Raw genomic sequence first — 14,360 nt, forward strand, 5'->3', positions numbered from 1 at the left:
TGGGCCACAGGGCTGGGGCCCATTATGGGAAATAGAGCAAATCCTTTAAAATCCTTCTCCTACTTTAGGAATAGAATTTGCCCATATTTGGTCTGAAGCATCCTTTTGTAAAGAGAAACAGATTGTATATTTTTTTGGATTTTGGCCATTTGGAGCGGAAGAGGTTTGGTCCCATAGGGAAATAGAGCAAATTTTTAAAATCCTTCTTCTTCAGTAGGAATACCAAGAGGTTGTCCCAATCTAGCCAGAAGCATGCATAAATGAAGAGGAATTATTTTGGTTCAACAATGAATATCAGCCCTAGGATGGGATTGATGGGGCCCTAGGAATAGGGCAAATTCTTTAAAATCATTCTTCTTATGAAGGAATGCGTTGATTTTGTCCCAATTTGGTCTCAGACATGCTTGGGTGAATGGGATTATTTTTGTATGAATAGTGGGTTCCACCCCAGAGAGTGTAAGGGGTGAGGCCAAATATTGGAATAGAGCTTATTCTTTAAAATCCTTTTTCTATTGGAAGTAAAGACACCTTTGGTGAAGAGAATTTATTCTGTGAGACAGTGCATCTAACCTTCCTATTACAAGGAAATATATACAAGTGTTTTAAATACTTTTCCATTGGTTTAGGTCAATCAATTTTAGTTAACTAAACCAGGTGAGTAATACAGGCACTATGAGCCTCTTGATATTCAGCTTTAATGAAAAATGTGTGTAACATTTTTGCATTTAATTATATATGTATGCAACATATGTACGGCCACACAACATGAAGGCCTTCATTGTAGCCACAGAATGTCTGCGACTGTACGTGGTTGTCATAAAAGTTAAATTCAGGGCAGGTTGATTCATGACACCATCAGAAATGTTCACCTGGTTTCTACCGCAAGAAAAAGTAAAAAAAAATGTAACATTTTAGATGATGAATTTGTCAAAAATAGGTCAGTGAATGAAAAATGAAAGGAAAAAAGGACAAACTATCACTTTTTAGCCCGCATACATCTACATATGTAATTCTGAATTAATGTCAAGATCCAGGTTCTGATGGAATACTAACCACTTTATGTAAAAGGTTTAAATGGTCTGATTTAAGTGAAAATTAGTGCCATTATATGGATGATCATTGGCAGAGATTACATTTTCTTCTACAAGTTTCTTATGTTTTAGTGAAACATTAACAAGATATTTGTTGTTTGTGTAAATTTTAACTTTGGAAAATTGCTTGAACATAAAATTTTCTCAGTCATCACGGTAGATTTAATTAATTTCATGTTTTCACTTTTGTAAGGTATTTAAAGTTTATTTAAAAGCTGTTATACCATTTATCATTTTGAGAAAAAAGACTACAAGTTATAGCATACCTTATTCATTCTGCCTAATATGAGACACACAATATGGATATGTATCAGATGTCTCTCTAGCAATGTGACAGTGTATCTATAAACAGAAAAATGTCACCTGGCAATAGGTACTTTATATATAAAAATAGGTTATATTTATTGGCAGAGTAATAATGAATACATTGACACATTTTTTCTGTGATTACGGAATTTAACACATTAGAACCTCACAACTGTGTGTTGAGGTATAGGAAGGTTTCCAACTCCTGGCATAGAAGAAAAAACCTTTTACCTCAAATACAATGTTCACATTATTCTATAATTTTATTACAACCAAGTTAATGAAGGTATCACTGTAAAGTTTTCTAGCTATTAACCTAAAGTTTGGAAGCATTCAATCCTCTGAAAAATGATGAATATAAAAGGACTTGTATTATTTTTTCAGAGTTGGGAACAATAAGTTTGGGATTATTGGAAGAAGTTAAATGTGAAATTAAAACTAAAAAGCAACATGCTTGTGTGATTTTGTGACAACACAAACATTTATAGGGGTACACTCCTGTGTTTGGAAATTTGCGACAGTTCTTCCTTTTTCAATTATGTTGATTATACTGTCTCAAACGGAGTTCTGTTGGTGGTAACCTATAGCATGGCCAATGAAACAGATATTTAATTATAAGATATAAAACCCTTATAATACATGCATTTTCCAGGTGCATGACATCAAATTAAGAAGATTTGCTTTATGTTTGCAGCTTTCATTTCAATGGTATTTCTGTGTGTGTTTGATAATTCATCAGTTTAGAAACTATTTGAGTTCCTGCATTTGATTGAAGGTGTATACACAGCTGTGCTATTTGCTTATAGTGTTTTTGTCTTGACATGCATCTGAGATGCTTGATAATCTATCAGTATCAGTCAGTTTCCTTAAGATGGATTGTCTCAAATCATCTGTAAACAAATCAATCTGTCTTTGTCAGAGTCAGTCACTTTGTACAATGACCTTAAGCCACTTCACTATTAAGATTCTTTATATTTTTTCTTAGAAAATGAAATCTGTAATTTTTTTTCTTTATTTTGTTTGTAACTCAGAGTAACCTTTGTAAAACTCAATTGTTTAATGGTTAAATTTGGCTGCTTAATGCTCCCATCCAATTTCTAACTTTTAACTTTTCTTTACCCCATCTTCAACAACATTAATATTTTCACTACAAGTATGCCATTATCTCAAAAAGTTTGGTTTTGCTGAAAATTGGACAAAATTTAATTTTCTGTATTTCCTTTTAGCAATATTTAACAAATTTGTCCATTTTGTATATAAAGGTTTTAATTCTCTCCAGCATCCGTAACTGAAAATATTGATGAAGACAAAGAGATGCAGTAAATGTCTATTGTATTATTAAATGGATTTGATACAAATGTATAATTTTGCCATGTAAAACATAAAGTACATGATTTATGTACTGTATCTAACTCTGTATTTAAAAGTACTTTTCAGTTGTGTGTCTTTTGTAAAATCTTCTTACCAATGCTTTAATCACTTTATAGATGTGCCCAGTGCTTCCAGCCGTTTCCAGATGGAATCTTTTATGAGGTAGGAGAGTTGAAGAGCTTACTTGATAATCAATATTGTACTCTCATTTTTAACCATCATCCAAACCATGTGTGATCTTTCATAACACAACAAACTCAGTTTTCTTTAGGAAAACAAAATACATTTTGGCAAAACTTAGAGATAAATTCTGAAATTCCATGCATGTGAATTAACAATTTATCAAGAAAAAACCAGGTCTTCATTGCTTTCAAGTTGACATTTTATTTTATTAGAATTATCTACTGTAGAGGTCTCAAGCAGTTAGATAGAAGTCAAAAGTATAATTAAATACAGTCAGTAAGAAATGCACTAATGGTGTACAGAATATATCTACAACTTAATCCCTGCCCAAAAATAAGCCCCCTTCAATTTTGCAGTATGATCTGTTTTGAGGATACATGCAGTACGTAAATGTCAGCATAAAAACAGAGTCCATGAGTCCAACAGAAATGATGACACTGATGTCATTTATTGGCTTATTATCTGTCAACATTAATTGAATGTTTTGTGTTTTTAGTTTGAAGGAAGAAAGTACTGTGAGCATGACTTCCATGTGCTGTTTGCTCCCTGCTGTGGCAAATGTGGTAGGTAATATTTATTTTCCCAGAAAATTTGATGCATATTTATTTTGTTATTCCCAAATGACAATAGATTTTATGAGAATGTGTGTCTATATGGTAATGATAGAGTAAAACTGTACATACAGACAGTCATATAAATATTGAGATAGTAACATCTGGATGGTTACTTTTTCTATTTTAAGTATATTTTGCTATAGTAAAACATGGACACCTGTAGATTTTCTAGAGTAAAACTGTACATCTTATTTTAGCATTATTTTGGTGTGAAAAGCACTAAAATAGATTACAGCTAAAGTTCAGTACTGAAAGTGCATCTAGATTTCATTAGTAAATTCTGTGTTATTGTAGCTTTTGAGATTTTTTATAAAATAGTTTATAATATCTGATAGTAAGCCCATTCTAGGTAATAAACCCACCCAACTTCTATGCTGTTAAGTGGTGTTGTAAACCAATTGACTGGTAATAAGCCCACCCTTTGATCTTGTTAGCCTTCTGGTCTTGTAGCAGGATTGATGCAGTATACTGCTGTAGTTTGTCATTTCATATGAACATATTTACGTATAATTTCTGTATAATTGACATACAAAATAAACCTACCTCTTGATTTAAAATATGAAGTAAGAGAAAACATTTCCACAGCATAGATATGAGCTAATGATCTACATTTCTACAGAATATTCTGCTATACATATACCCTCTGTGATTGATGTTTGTAGGGGAGTTTATCATCGGGCGGGTGATCAAGGCTATGAATGGAAGCTGGCACCCCAACTGTTTTAGGTGTGAAATCTGTAATGGACCACTGGCTGATGCTGGCTTTGTCAAAAATGCTGGAAGGTAAACACAGTCCTAATCTAGTAGTAAGCCTACCTATGTCTTTTGCTGTTCCACTTGAGTGTTTTTGAAAACTGAACAAAGCAGCAATTTCCACAATTTCCAATGTACAGTACTGTGCTAAGCTCACCTCCTGATTTTGAGTGAAGAGGTAATGATTTGGCCCTCAGATGGAGGCTTTGGTAGTGCAGAATGAAGACAATCAAACAATATGTGGTGACCTCTTGTCCTATTTAAGTTTAATCCTAACTGTCCACATTTGGCTTTCGGTATGTAGGACACTGATTCAAATGGAAATGGAAAATCATAACATGATATGTTTTACTTCGCATGAAAACAAAAAAAAATCTATTTGAATGCAATTTTAGAATATTTGGGTAGCATTCCACCTCTTAACTACCATTGATATAAAAGGTAACAATACTGATGCACAACGCTTATGTTGTGATCTTTTGTTTTACATAAGGATACTTATGTACAGTTTATTACATATTGATTTAATACTAATGATAAAGTTTGCTTTATCACTTCAAGTCAATGGGTTTTCTTTGACTGAAAGCATCAACACTTGACAGCTTTATTCTGATGTGAATTTTTCCTATGGAACAAGACCTACTTTACAGATAGAGTTATTTCCCTTTGATAAGGTAGCTGCCGAGACTCCATCAGGTTCTGTTTTGCTGTTCCCTCTCTTTTTGGGAATGATTTGCCTTTGTATTGTTTTGTCTTGCTATGATAGTAAAAGTGATGAACTAGTCTTAAGTCAGTCAGCCATTTAAGTTTAGTACTGGACAGATATCATATGAATACTTCAGAAAGATATGAATGATATATGACAAATCATTAAAACTTATATATTTGTGTTATTCAGAGCTCTGTGTAGAGAATGCAATGCGAAGGAGAAAGCCAAAGGACTGGGGAAATATGTTTGTCACAAATGTCAGTAAGTAGCTGCAGATCAAAGTCTGAATTCTGGTGTTTGTGAAGTCATGTTAAAAATCCAATGTTTTCTGGCATGTTCCTGTGACAGAGACAAGACTAAGCTGGACAACTGCTGAATTATACGTCACATTCTACGATGTATGTCTGCTATCATTTGTTGCTTAAACATAAAATTTATTGATTACAGGGATATATAACCATATTTTGTATTGTGTTGTAGCTCCATCATTGAAGAGGGTCACATCCGTTACAAAGGGGAGGCTTACCATCCATACCACTTCAATTGTTCATCATGCGGGTAAATATTATACAAAAAATGTAAACACAAAAAAAAAAACTTCTTCATAAGATTAATGAAATTCTTTATATATATGAAGGGAGATTGGGGATTCATTAATTTGTTCTAAACATCTGAACTTGGATAATTGTGACAGCACCTATATGTCTTTAGTTAAGATAATTGTGACAGCACCAGTATGTCCTTAGTTAGGATAATTGTCACAGCACCAATATGTCCTTAGTTAGGGTAATTGTCACAGCACCAATATGTCCTTAGTTAGGATAATTGTGACAGCACAAATATGTCTTTAGTTAAGATAATTGTTACAGTGCCAGTATGTCTTTACTTAACTGTCAAAGGTATTATCAGCATGCATCTTATCATTTCATGGATCAAATTTTCAAGATAAAGTGAATGCCTCACAAATAGCGATAATATGTTTCCTGTGAAAAATAACAGGGGACACACCGCATGATGTTGTGCATGGACACACCTGTTCATAGTAAAAGAAAATCTGAGATGCAAACTAGAATGAATTATGTTACAGTGTGAATCAGTGTTATTTCTGTAACTTTTCTTAATTTTTATAGGGGAGAGCTGAATGCAGATGCAAGAGAGAAGAATGGTGACTTGTACTGTCTACGCTGTCACGACAAAATGGGAATACCGATATGTGGAGCCTGCAGGTATGTTCATCAGATTTCTTCATTCTCAAAACAAGATATTAAGGACCAAGGAGCACACAATCAGGTGTTGTGTGATGGGGTAACATTAGCAAATATATAAGTGAGCACACATGAACTTTTAAAAAAGAAAACATGAAAGAAACATGAAAATTTAGCATTAATGACTTTTTAATAATGACCAGGTTTTTTTAAAGATGAAATTACCTGAAATCACTTTTTGAATTCTAGAGAAAAAAATATATAAAAGATGAAAAGTTCTGATTCCACACCCAGAAACTACTCCTTCGAGCTGTTGCACCTTAATGAGATGGTGAAAGCCCTGGCTTTACTGCTGAATCACTTTGTGTTTTATTTTGTATATTACAGGCGTCCTATTGAAGAGAGAGTGGTACATGCCCTGGGAAAGGCTTGGCATGTAGAGGTAACGTATTGGTGTAGCTCATATTGCCAGGCACAGTTTCTAAGCATCTACATAGTAGAGATAGAACAGAGTAGTAATATTGAACTTCATTTATTTAAAAAAAATTATTGTGTCAACAGTTAATGGTCTGCATAGAAGTGCAAAATGTCTTCATATGTGATGAACTAGAGTACTCAGAGAAAAACCATTTGGTCAGCTGGTGACCCCATAACCTTGTCTTGTCCAATTAGAGAACCATCCCTTGGTTTCCCATGTGTACACATATACAAATGTGATATCCTCTGTCCTTACTGATTATCCAAATCTTAGTAGTGTTGTGAAATATTTAACACATATTATAGTTTTTCTTAAACATTAATTTGTTGCATTGATTTTGTAAATAAGATAAAAATTCTGCTTTGTTACAGCATTTTGTTTGTGCTAAGTGTGAGCGGCCGTTCTTGGGCACCAGACATTATGAAAAGAAAGGATTAGCTTACTGTGAAACTCACTACCATCAGGTAACTTTTCAGGGCATGTTTAATGGGATCTGTTCTGATATCTTTAATTGAATATGCGATTAAACTTCAGTATCTCAAAGTTGACAGAACCTGGGTATTTGAATCATAACTAAGATAGAGAGAAAAGATGTGGCCATGACTGGATGAGCACTTCAGTTAATAGTGGTCTTAAAGAGTTCATGGCATTAGTGGTAATCTGTTTGCCTGTATTTGTATTTTCAAAAGAGAAAAAAAACAGAGGATTTTACATGAAAGCAAATATATGAGGAAAAAGGACAAAGGATGATTGGACTTACGACTTTTAAATTTGATATTGTACATTGTGGTAATGTAAGAACCCTGTTACACATTTTAAGTGGTCTAATTGTAGTTTAAGAAAGGTGAGAGAGTATTTTGGTCCATCAGCTGTCTGCATTTGGCTACAGCTGAAATTCTTACATGCTTTTTTGATAAGTGTTATTAATTGAGCACAAAAGATGTACCTTATGTCTAGTCACACAGAGAGTGATGATAATTTTGGAACTCTATTTTTTCCAGCTGTTTGGAAACATCTGCTTTGTATGCAATTGTGTGGTGTCAGGAGATGGTAAGTATGAATTAATATATCTCTTAGAAAATATAAGGCTAAAAATTAATTGGAATCAATTGATTAATTAATTTTAAATGATGTTACAAATTATAGCATGGACCAGCTGCTAATTAAAGAATTTAGACTTGAAAACTTTCAAAGGGCACTAACTCTTACATGTTGGGGATCATACTTTCAAATCTTTTGTAAAAATCAGGTTTACATTTTTAGTTCACATATCGTTCAGTGATTTGTGGAGGTTAATTTCTTAATTAGCTCATGTTGACAACATGTACTGTAAGTAAAAAAGTATTTAGGAATAAAGGTTTACATGTACTGTAAAGCAATGACAATATATAACACAGAATGTGGGTGGATACACATGAATACATCACAAAAATGTCATATAAATAACTTAGGAGTGGATTAAGTGCCTGTGGGTTCTCCAAATTAATATCTGTTTAAAAATGTAATAAGGCATTAACATAGATTTTACTTTTAATTTGATTTACTGAATATAAACATGTCAATTGTCGTAAGATGATGATAATTTTGAATTTAGTTGCATTAATTTCTGTGTTTCTGATTTTTTACAGTATTCAGTGCCTTTAACAAGTCATGGTGTGTGGGACATTTTGCTTGCTCTATTTGTGACAGAAAGATGAGTCACAAGTAAGTCCTATACTATTGCAGCTGTTACTTATATCGCTTTTAAGTAAGCGATATACTTTTACAATGAATGACCTTATAGTTGAAACGTTGTGATTCCAGAGATTAAGTGATTTTTATACTGATTTGATATAGATAATGTTAATTTTCCATGTATACATACTTTTTTTTTAGTCTGACTTGTTATATATCTTTTGATTGGAATTCTGAAATGTATCTCCTCTCTCAATAATTTGAAAAGAATTCTCTTCCAAAAATTTTAGTCAAGTTTAACGTTACCTTTTTTCGGTGTAAAAAACAGGATCACTATATGTTTTTTTTCTCATGTTTTTTCAGAACTAAGTTTTTTGAGTTTGATTTGAAGCCAGTTTGTCGAGTCTGCCATGAGAAATTTCCTGCTGAATTGAAGAAAAGACTGAAGAAATATCACGAGGAAGTGAATAAGAAAGCAGCTAATTAATGGCAATATATCTTGTCAAAAATACCTAGGTAGTTAACGCTTTAAGTTGTAAGTATTATCAGTATACTTTGTATTGTAAATGACAACCTGTCTTGAAATCAGAATTTTATCAAACAGAAATCACAAAAATCTTCTCCATTGTAGAAGTAAAAGTTCTAGTTATTTCCAAGTAGTTCATTATTGAATCAATTCATTCATATTTTCTTTGAATTTGATCTATATGCTGTGATTTTTTGAAAGTCTTCAGCATGTTGCTGTCATCCTGATGTTTCACACTGGTATGTGTATTTGATTGATAAATTAATTGTAAGTTTGGTTTTACCACCTTTACCAACAGTGTTGGGTTCAGTACTTAAAAAAATCACAGCCACATTTTGAATAAGCTGAATAATTTCGTTTACTACTCAAAACATGATTGAGCATTTTTCGTGTCAGCTATGTAGTTTTCAGTTTTACATTATCAGCCTTACTGATATGCTGTATTCTTAGAAGAAATACTTGATAGAAAGTTTTAGTTTTTTTATGAACTGTTCATACCCAGTTGGTTTGTTAAACTAGCCTTTGTTGACAAGTTCATGTGGTTTTTTCTGATTCAGGTAGAAATGTAAAAGAAAAAAAAAATCTATTTTTTGTACAATCCTGTATTTGTTACATATTTGAATTAAGGATGCATGCTATAATCACGTTATACCTGTATTTATATCAGAGTTGTCTCCCATACCAAATCTTTTTTTATTAACAGGTATGTGTAATTAAAATGTCAATTTATCATAACTGTAGTTGATAAACAAAACTAAAAAGAATTCAGAGTTTACAGATAATTTTTGGAAGATATTTCTTAACAACATAGCATACATCCTTAAGTTGTTTTGAAGAAGATAGATTGACTTAACATTGTTAATGAAGATGTTTTACTTCAAGAAATTGTTTTTTTATTAATGCTTGGGAGTAACATAATGATATATTTAAAAAGTGTGTATATTTGTATTGATTTGTATATCATGTCAGTTATTTTATTATTGTTTGTGCCTTTCTTTCCACAGAGTGCCATATGTTTTGTAAAAAGTCTAGATAAATTAAGAGAAAAAAAGATTTGGTAGTCTAAACAGTTCTCACAAGAAATTGAATTTGACAGAGTAATCTAAGGGAGATAAGTCAGTACATTCACGTAATTGCTGAAAAAACTATTCAGATTAAAGAAAATACTTTTTTTTCATAGATTATAGAAATTTAAATTATTTGCCTTTACTGCAGTTAAAAATTAGGCCAAGATAACTAAATAGTGAGACTGAACTAGGAATAGTTATGCCTTGTACTTATACATTAGAGATTGGCTTTTGTTATGATCTTGTAGTTCTCTTTAATACTTGGGAGTAATTGAAAAAGTATGAATTGTATTTATATGTGATCGAATACTTTGGACAGTGATGTTTAATTGTATTGTTCCAATATCTACTGATACTGCTGTTTTAGAAATAGACCTCTTCATATGTGTGATACAGGTATGATTGTACAATAGTCAATAAATGAGGCCTTCATTTTATTTGTAGCTGATTGATAGGGTTTGAATAAATTCAAATACTCTGTATACCTCAGAAGAATTACACATATGCATGAAAATCAACACTTGTCAATATTTTTGTGTCTATATACTTCAGAATTATTTAAATGTTTCTGTAATTAATTCAATATCACCATAGATTAGAATGTTTTGAAGAATTTTCATCTCTTTGTTAGAATTTGTGTAACTTTGTTGACTCGTGTCATTCAATATTCGATGCTTGAGATATCTGCGTTACTCATTAATTTTAAGGAGTAACTATCAGTTTACTCATAGATTTATTAAATCTTGGAGCTATTTATGTAATTGTTCCTGCAACACTAGAATTCCGATTAACTCGCTAGTCACTCATTATACAAGCTTGAGTAACTCCATGATGATTCATTGTTATAAATCTCAGTAACTCAAGATTTTTACTGTTTAAAGGCCAAGTAACTGAATGCTGATTCACTGTTAAACTCTGATTGACTTAATGTTTGAGTAACTCAATACCAATTTATTGTTAGAAATCTCAATGATGGTTCGAGTCACTTGTTAATGACTCTTGTCAGTTACAAATATGGTATTGACTCATTGACTCAAGTTATTACTGTTGACTCACTACTTGTATTTTTGCTGTAGTGTAACAATAGCACAATGATGTAAACTACCATGCTGTGTCACTAGTACAATGGTGCTTTATTGTACAATTCTTACTATTATACCTTGATTTCCTATTAAACAACCAACAAGGCTGTGTACCCAGAAACAAGTTTGTAGGATATTCTAATTTGTCAGTAGTCTTCAATTATAAGTCATTTTTTGTTCTTTTTTTCAGGCATAATACAAAGACTGACAAAATTTTCTGACATTAATTTTGTGATTTTTCTGTCCAATGTTTAATAGGAAACTACAGCTTAAAGTGACATATTTCTACTTCTTTTTTAAAATTTTTAGGAAATGCGTTTTGGTTTTGCAGACATGTCTGTCACTAAATCTGGTAACATTTTTTTTTCATTAGCAATGATATGACTGCAGATTATTACAAAACTTTCAACATCTTAAATTATATAGGTGCACTTAGTGTAAACATTTTAGTATTTTTACTCAAAAGTGTTAGAAATATCACTCTTATTTAGATATGCTTGATTTAAAGGAAAATATAGAACATCATAACATTAAGTGTACTACATAATTCACATTTACTTATATTTATAGATATATATATGTAATCCTGGTAAGATACTACTGCAAGATACTTCTTGCCTAGAGAGAACTTCTCTTTAGCTCGATCGGTTGAGCGTCCGACTAGTAAGCCAGAGATCCCGGATTCGAATGCTAGCGAAGGCATTGACATATATAATAACCTCTGTTACATATATATATTATCGTTTTAGTATGTGTATATTTTTGCAGACAGTGTAAATGTGCATCTAATCTTTCTTATTTAAGTTTGATGTAAATGTAATTATAGTTCAGTGATGTATTTATTTAATATAATCTGTATATTTTCCCTTTTGGAAGGATGATAAAGGCTGTAAAATAAATCTAAGGATGCCCACACATAATAATCATGGATAGGACTATGAATTTAGGAATCTGTTGAGCTGCGATACAGAGTTTTTGAAGTGTGGCAATGTTTGGTACCCTTTAATTTATAACAAGGTACATAATATGTTTATACTGGTAGACTTCTATGTTACTTTTTATATACTTTGGATTATTTACAGATATCCTGTGTACTCCTCACTCTATATAAATACTATTATTCATCAAAGTCTTATGGAAATTACGAATTTTTTTAATAATGGGGCTAGTGCCCCTCCCAATCTTCGTTTTTTACTTTTATTTCAATTACTTGTATTTTGTACAATCTTGGCCGTTTCACAAGAAACATCATTAGCTTTGGGGTTTTTTTTCAAATCAACATCAATCAGATTTCATTATGAACTTTTAGTAATTAAGAATGGGTAAGCAATGATTTCATAACTTAAAAAAACTGCAAAACCTCATTTTTTCTTCAGTCTTTGAGTATAATTTGTTTTTATGTGCACCATATATATGATGATATATCATTATACATGCTTTAGACTACATGTATGTTAGTTAATGTTATAACCCTGTGATGGAAATCATGCTGGTGTCTTGTTGGATATGGCAATATAACAATGCAGGGAGATCAAACTTAGTATTCATAATGACTCCGTAACAAAAAGGTCATACATATATTCCTGTCAAAATAGGGCAGCAATTTTGACTTCACCAGTGTAGTAGGGCCATGGAGTGGTTTAGAGGATGGAAGATGATTAGAAAATATCGAGGATAAAGTTTCGCCCATCATGTGCTTAAATCATTTCAAAATGAAAAATTTCTAAAGGACCAGCTTGAGTTTTGCTGAGACGCAAATTTATGTACAAATTGTATATGCATGTAGTGGAAAATTTCAAGATGACTGGTTTTCCTTTTTGCCAAAGTTTTTTAAATATATGCATACCAATGTGGCTAAAATATTACTGATTGGAGCATCACCTAAAACCATATTTTTTCTCCAATTTGTGTGAAGTGTCACTGTATATGTGCTATAATCTTCACAATGTGATTGAATCACTGCCAATTTTGTGTTTGTTTAGTCCATGTTGTTAAGTCCTGATGTAATGGTTTTCCTCATAGAATTGTTACAACTGTTAATCGTACTATTGTAATTATTACTTATAGCTTGCTTATCATGTACAAGTAAAATATGGAATGTTAAAATACTGGTTTTCACTTGTGTATTATGGGTGGCCTTGTGTAGCAATGGTAATGGGGCCCGCCTTTCACCACTGTTACTAGGGTCTAATTCTGTAAAGGTATGGAGTCATATGCCTGAAGCCTTGTGGAGCAATGGTAGTGGGCCAGCCTTTCACCACTGTTACTAAGGTCTAATTCTGTAAAGGTATGGATTCATATGCCTGAAGCCTTGTGGAGCAATGGTAGTGGGCCAGCCTTTCACCACTGTTACTAGGGTCTAATTCTGTAAAGGTATGGAGTCATATGCCTGAAGCCTTGTGCAGCAATGGTAATGGGCCCGCATTCACCACTGTTACCAGGGTCTAATATTGTAAAGGTATGAAGTCACATGCCTGACCACAGAGATTCCCCCCTCCCTCACAATACTCAGATTTCCTTCCACACAAAGTTCTTCCCCATCCCCGACAATATTCTAATTTCCTTCCAAATAAGTTCGCTTATATGCCAAAACAAGAATGATAATTAACAGTTATGTTAACACTTTTTTCACTGCTATTATACAGACTGCCTGAAATATAGAATGATGAAACCTCCATGTGATTGGGATAACAATGTTAAAACCAAAAATATATAACAGAATGTAAAAGCACAAGAATTCAGTATAGACCGACACCAATCATAAAAACCCTTAAGTAAAAACATGGGAAATGTCACGAAAGAGGAGTTTTACTTTCAATTAACAAAGTTGAGAGACTAGTTGTAATGTTTTTTTTACAAAATCTAACGAACTTTCTAATTCATTGATACAAAGTTATATATCTCTGTACGAGCGTCTACGCTTCCAAACGGATTTCGTTAGAACGATGCTGGACCCCTTATGCAAACATATTGATGTGTGCTCCGCATATGAAAAATCTTATCTATAGTCAGAGATGTGGAAAAATGCATTTTACCGGACATTGACCTATCCTAGAGCGAAGTAGGCAATGACAGAAATATATATTAAATGTTAAATTGAAAACATGACAAATATTGCAATCCCATTGTACTCCAGATAGGAAAATGAACACATAGGTAAGCAAGTGGAAGGGGGCTTAACGAGAAAATGTAAAATGCTTGTCAAATGTATTGGACTGATAAAACAACCTTTTATTCGATGAGAACAATACACACTTAGAACAACTAGCATGCAACATTAGCACCGAATTATTTTTCTTAT

The 14,360-nt window shown here is 32.5% G+C and overlaps 1 protein-coding gene across 2 annotated transcripts in view; it reads left to right on the forward strand.

The window, feature by feature from the left end:
- Positions 1-13,165, forward strand: part of LOC132544338 (LIM and senescent cell antigen-like-containing domain protein 1) — a 37,024-nt gene extending 23,859 nt beyond the window's left edge. For both annotated transcript variants that reach the window (XM_060207922.1, XM_060207921.1), the window contains exons 3-13: positions 2,885-2,930; positions 3,448-3,514; positions 4,228-4,348; positions 5,217-5,288; positions 5,508-5,585; positions 6,158-6,253; positions 6,620-6,674; positions 7,082-7,174; positions 7,712-7,760; positions 8,339-8,414; positions 8,748-13,165. In XM_060207922.1, coding sequence (XP_060063905.1) covers positions 2,885-2,930; positions 3,448-3,514; positions 4,228-4,348; positions 5,217-5,288; positions 5,508-5,585; positions 6,158-6,253; positions 6,620-6,674; positions 7,082-7,174; positions 7,712-7,760; positions 8,339-8,414; positions 8,748-8,871 — 877 coding nt within the window. In that variant the 3' untranslated portion in view covers positions 8,872-13,165. The remainder of the gene's footprint in view (positions 1-2,884; positions 2,931-3,447; positions 3,515-4,227; positions 4,349-5,216; positions 5,289-5,507; positions 5,586-6,157; positions 6,254-6,619; positions 6,675-7,081; positions 7,175-7,711; positions 7,761-8,338; positions 8,415-8,747) is intronic.
- The last annotated feature ends 1,195 nt before the right edge of the window (positions 13,166-14,360 follow it).

Source organism: Ylistrum balloti, unplaced genomic scaffold (assembly GCF_031769215.1).
Source record: "Ylistrum balloti isolate Yb309-2 unplaced genomic scaffold, AGI_CSIRO_Ybal_v1 Utg369790, whole genome shotgun sequence".
Taxonomy (NCBI): domain Eukaryota; kingdom Metazoa; phylum Mollusca; class Bivalvia; order Pectinida; family Pectinidae; genus Ylistrum; species Ylistrum balloti.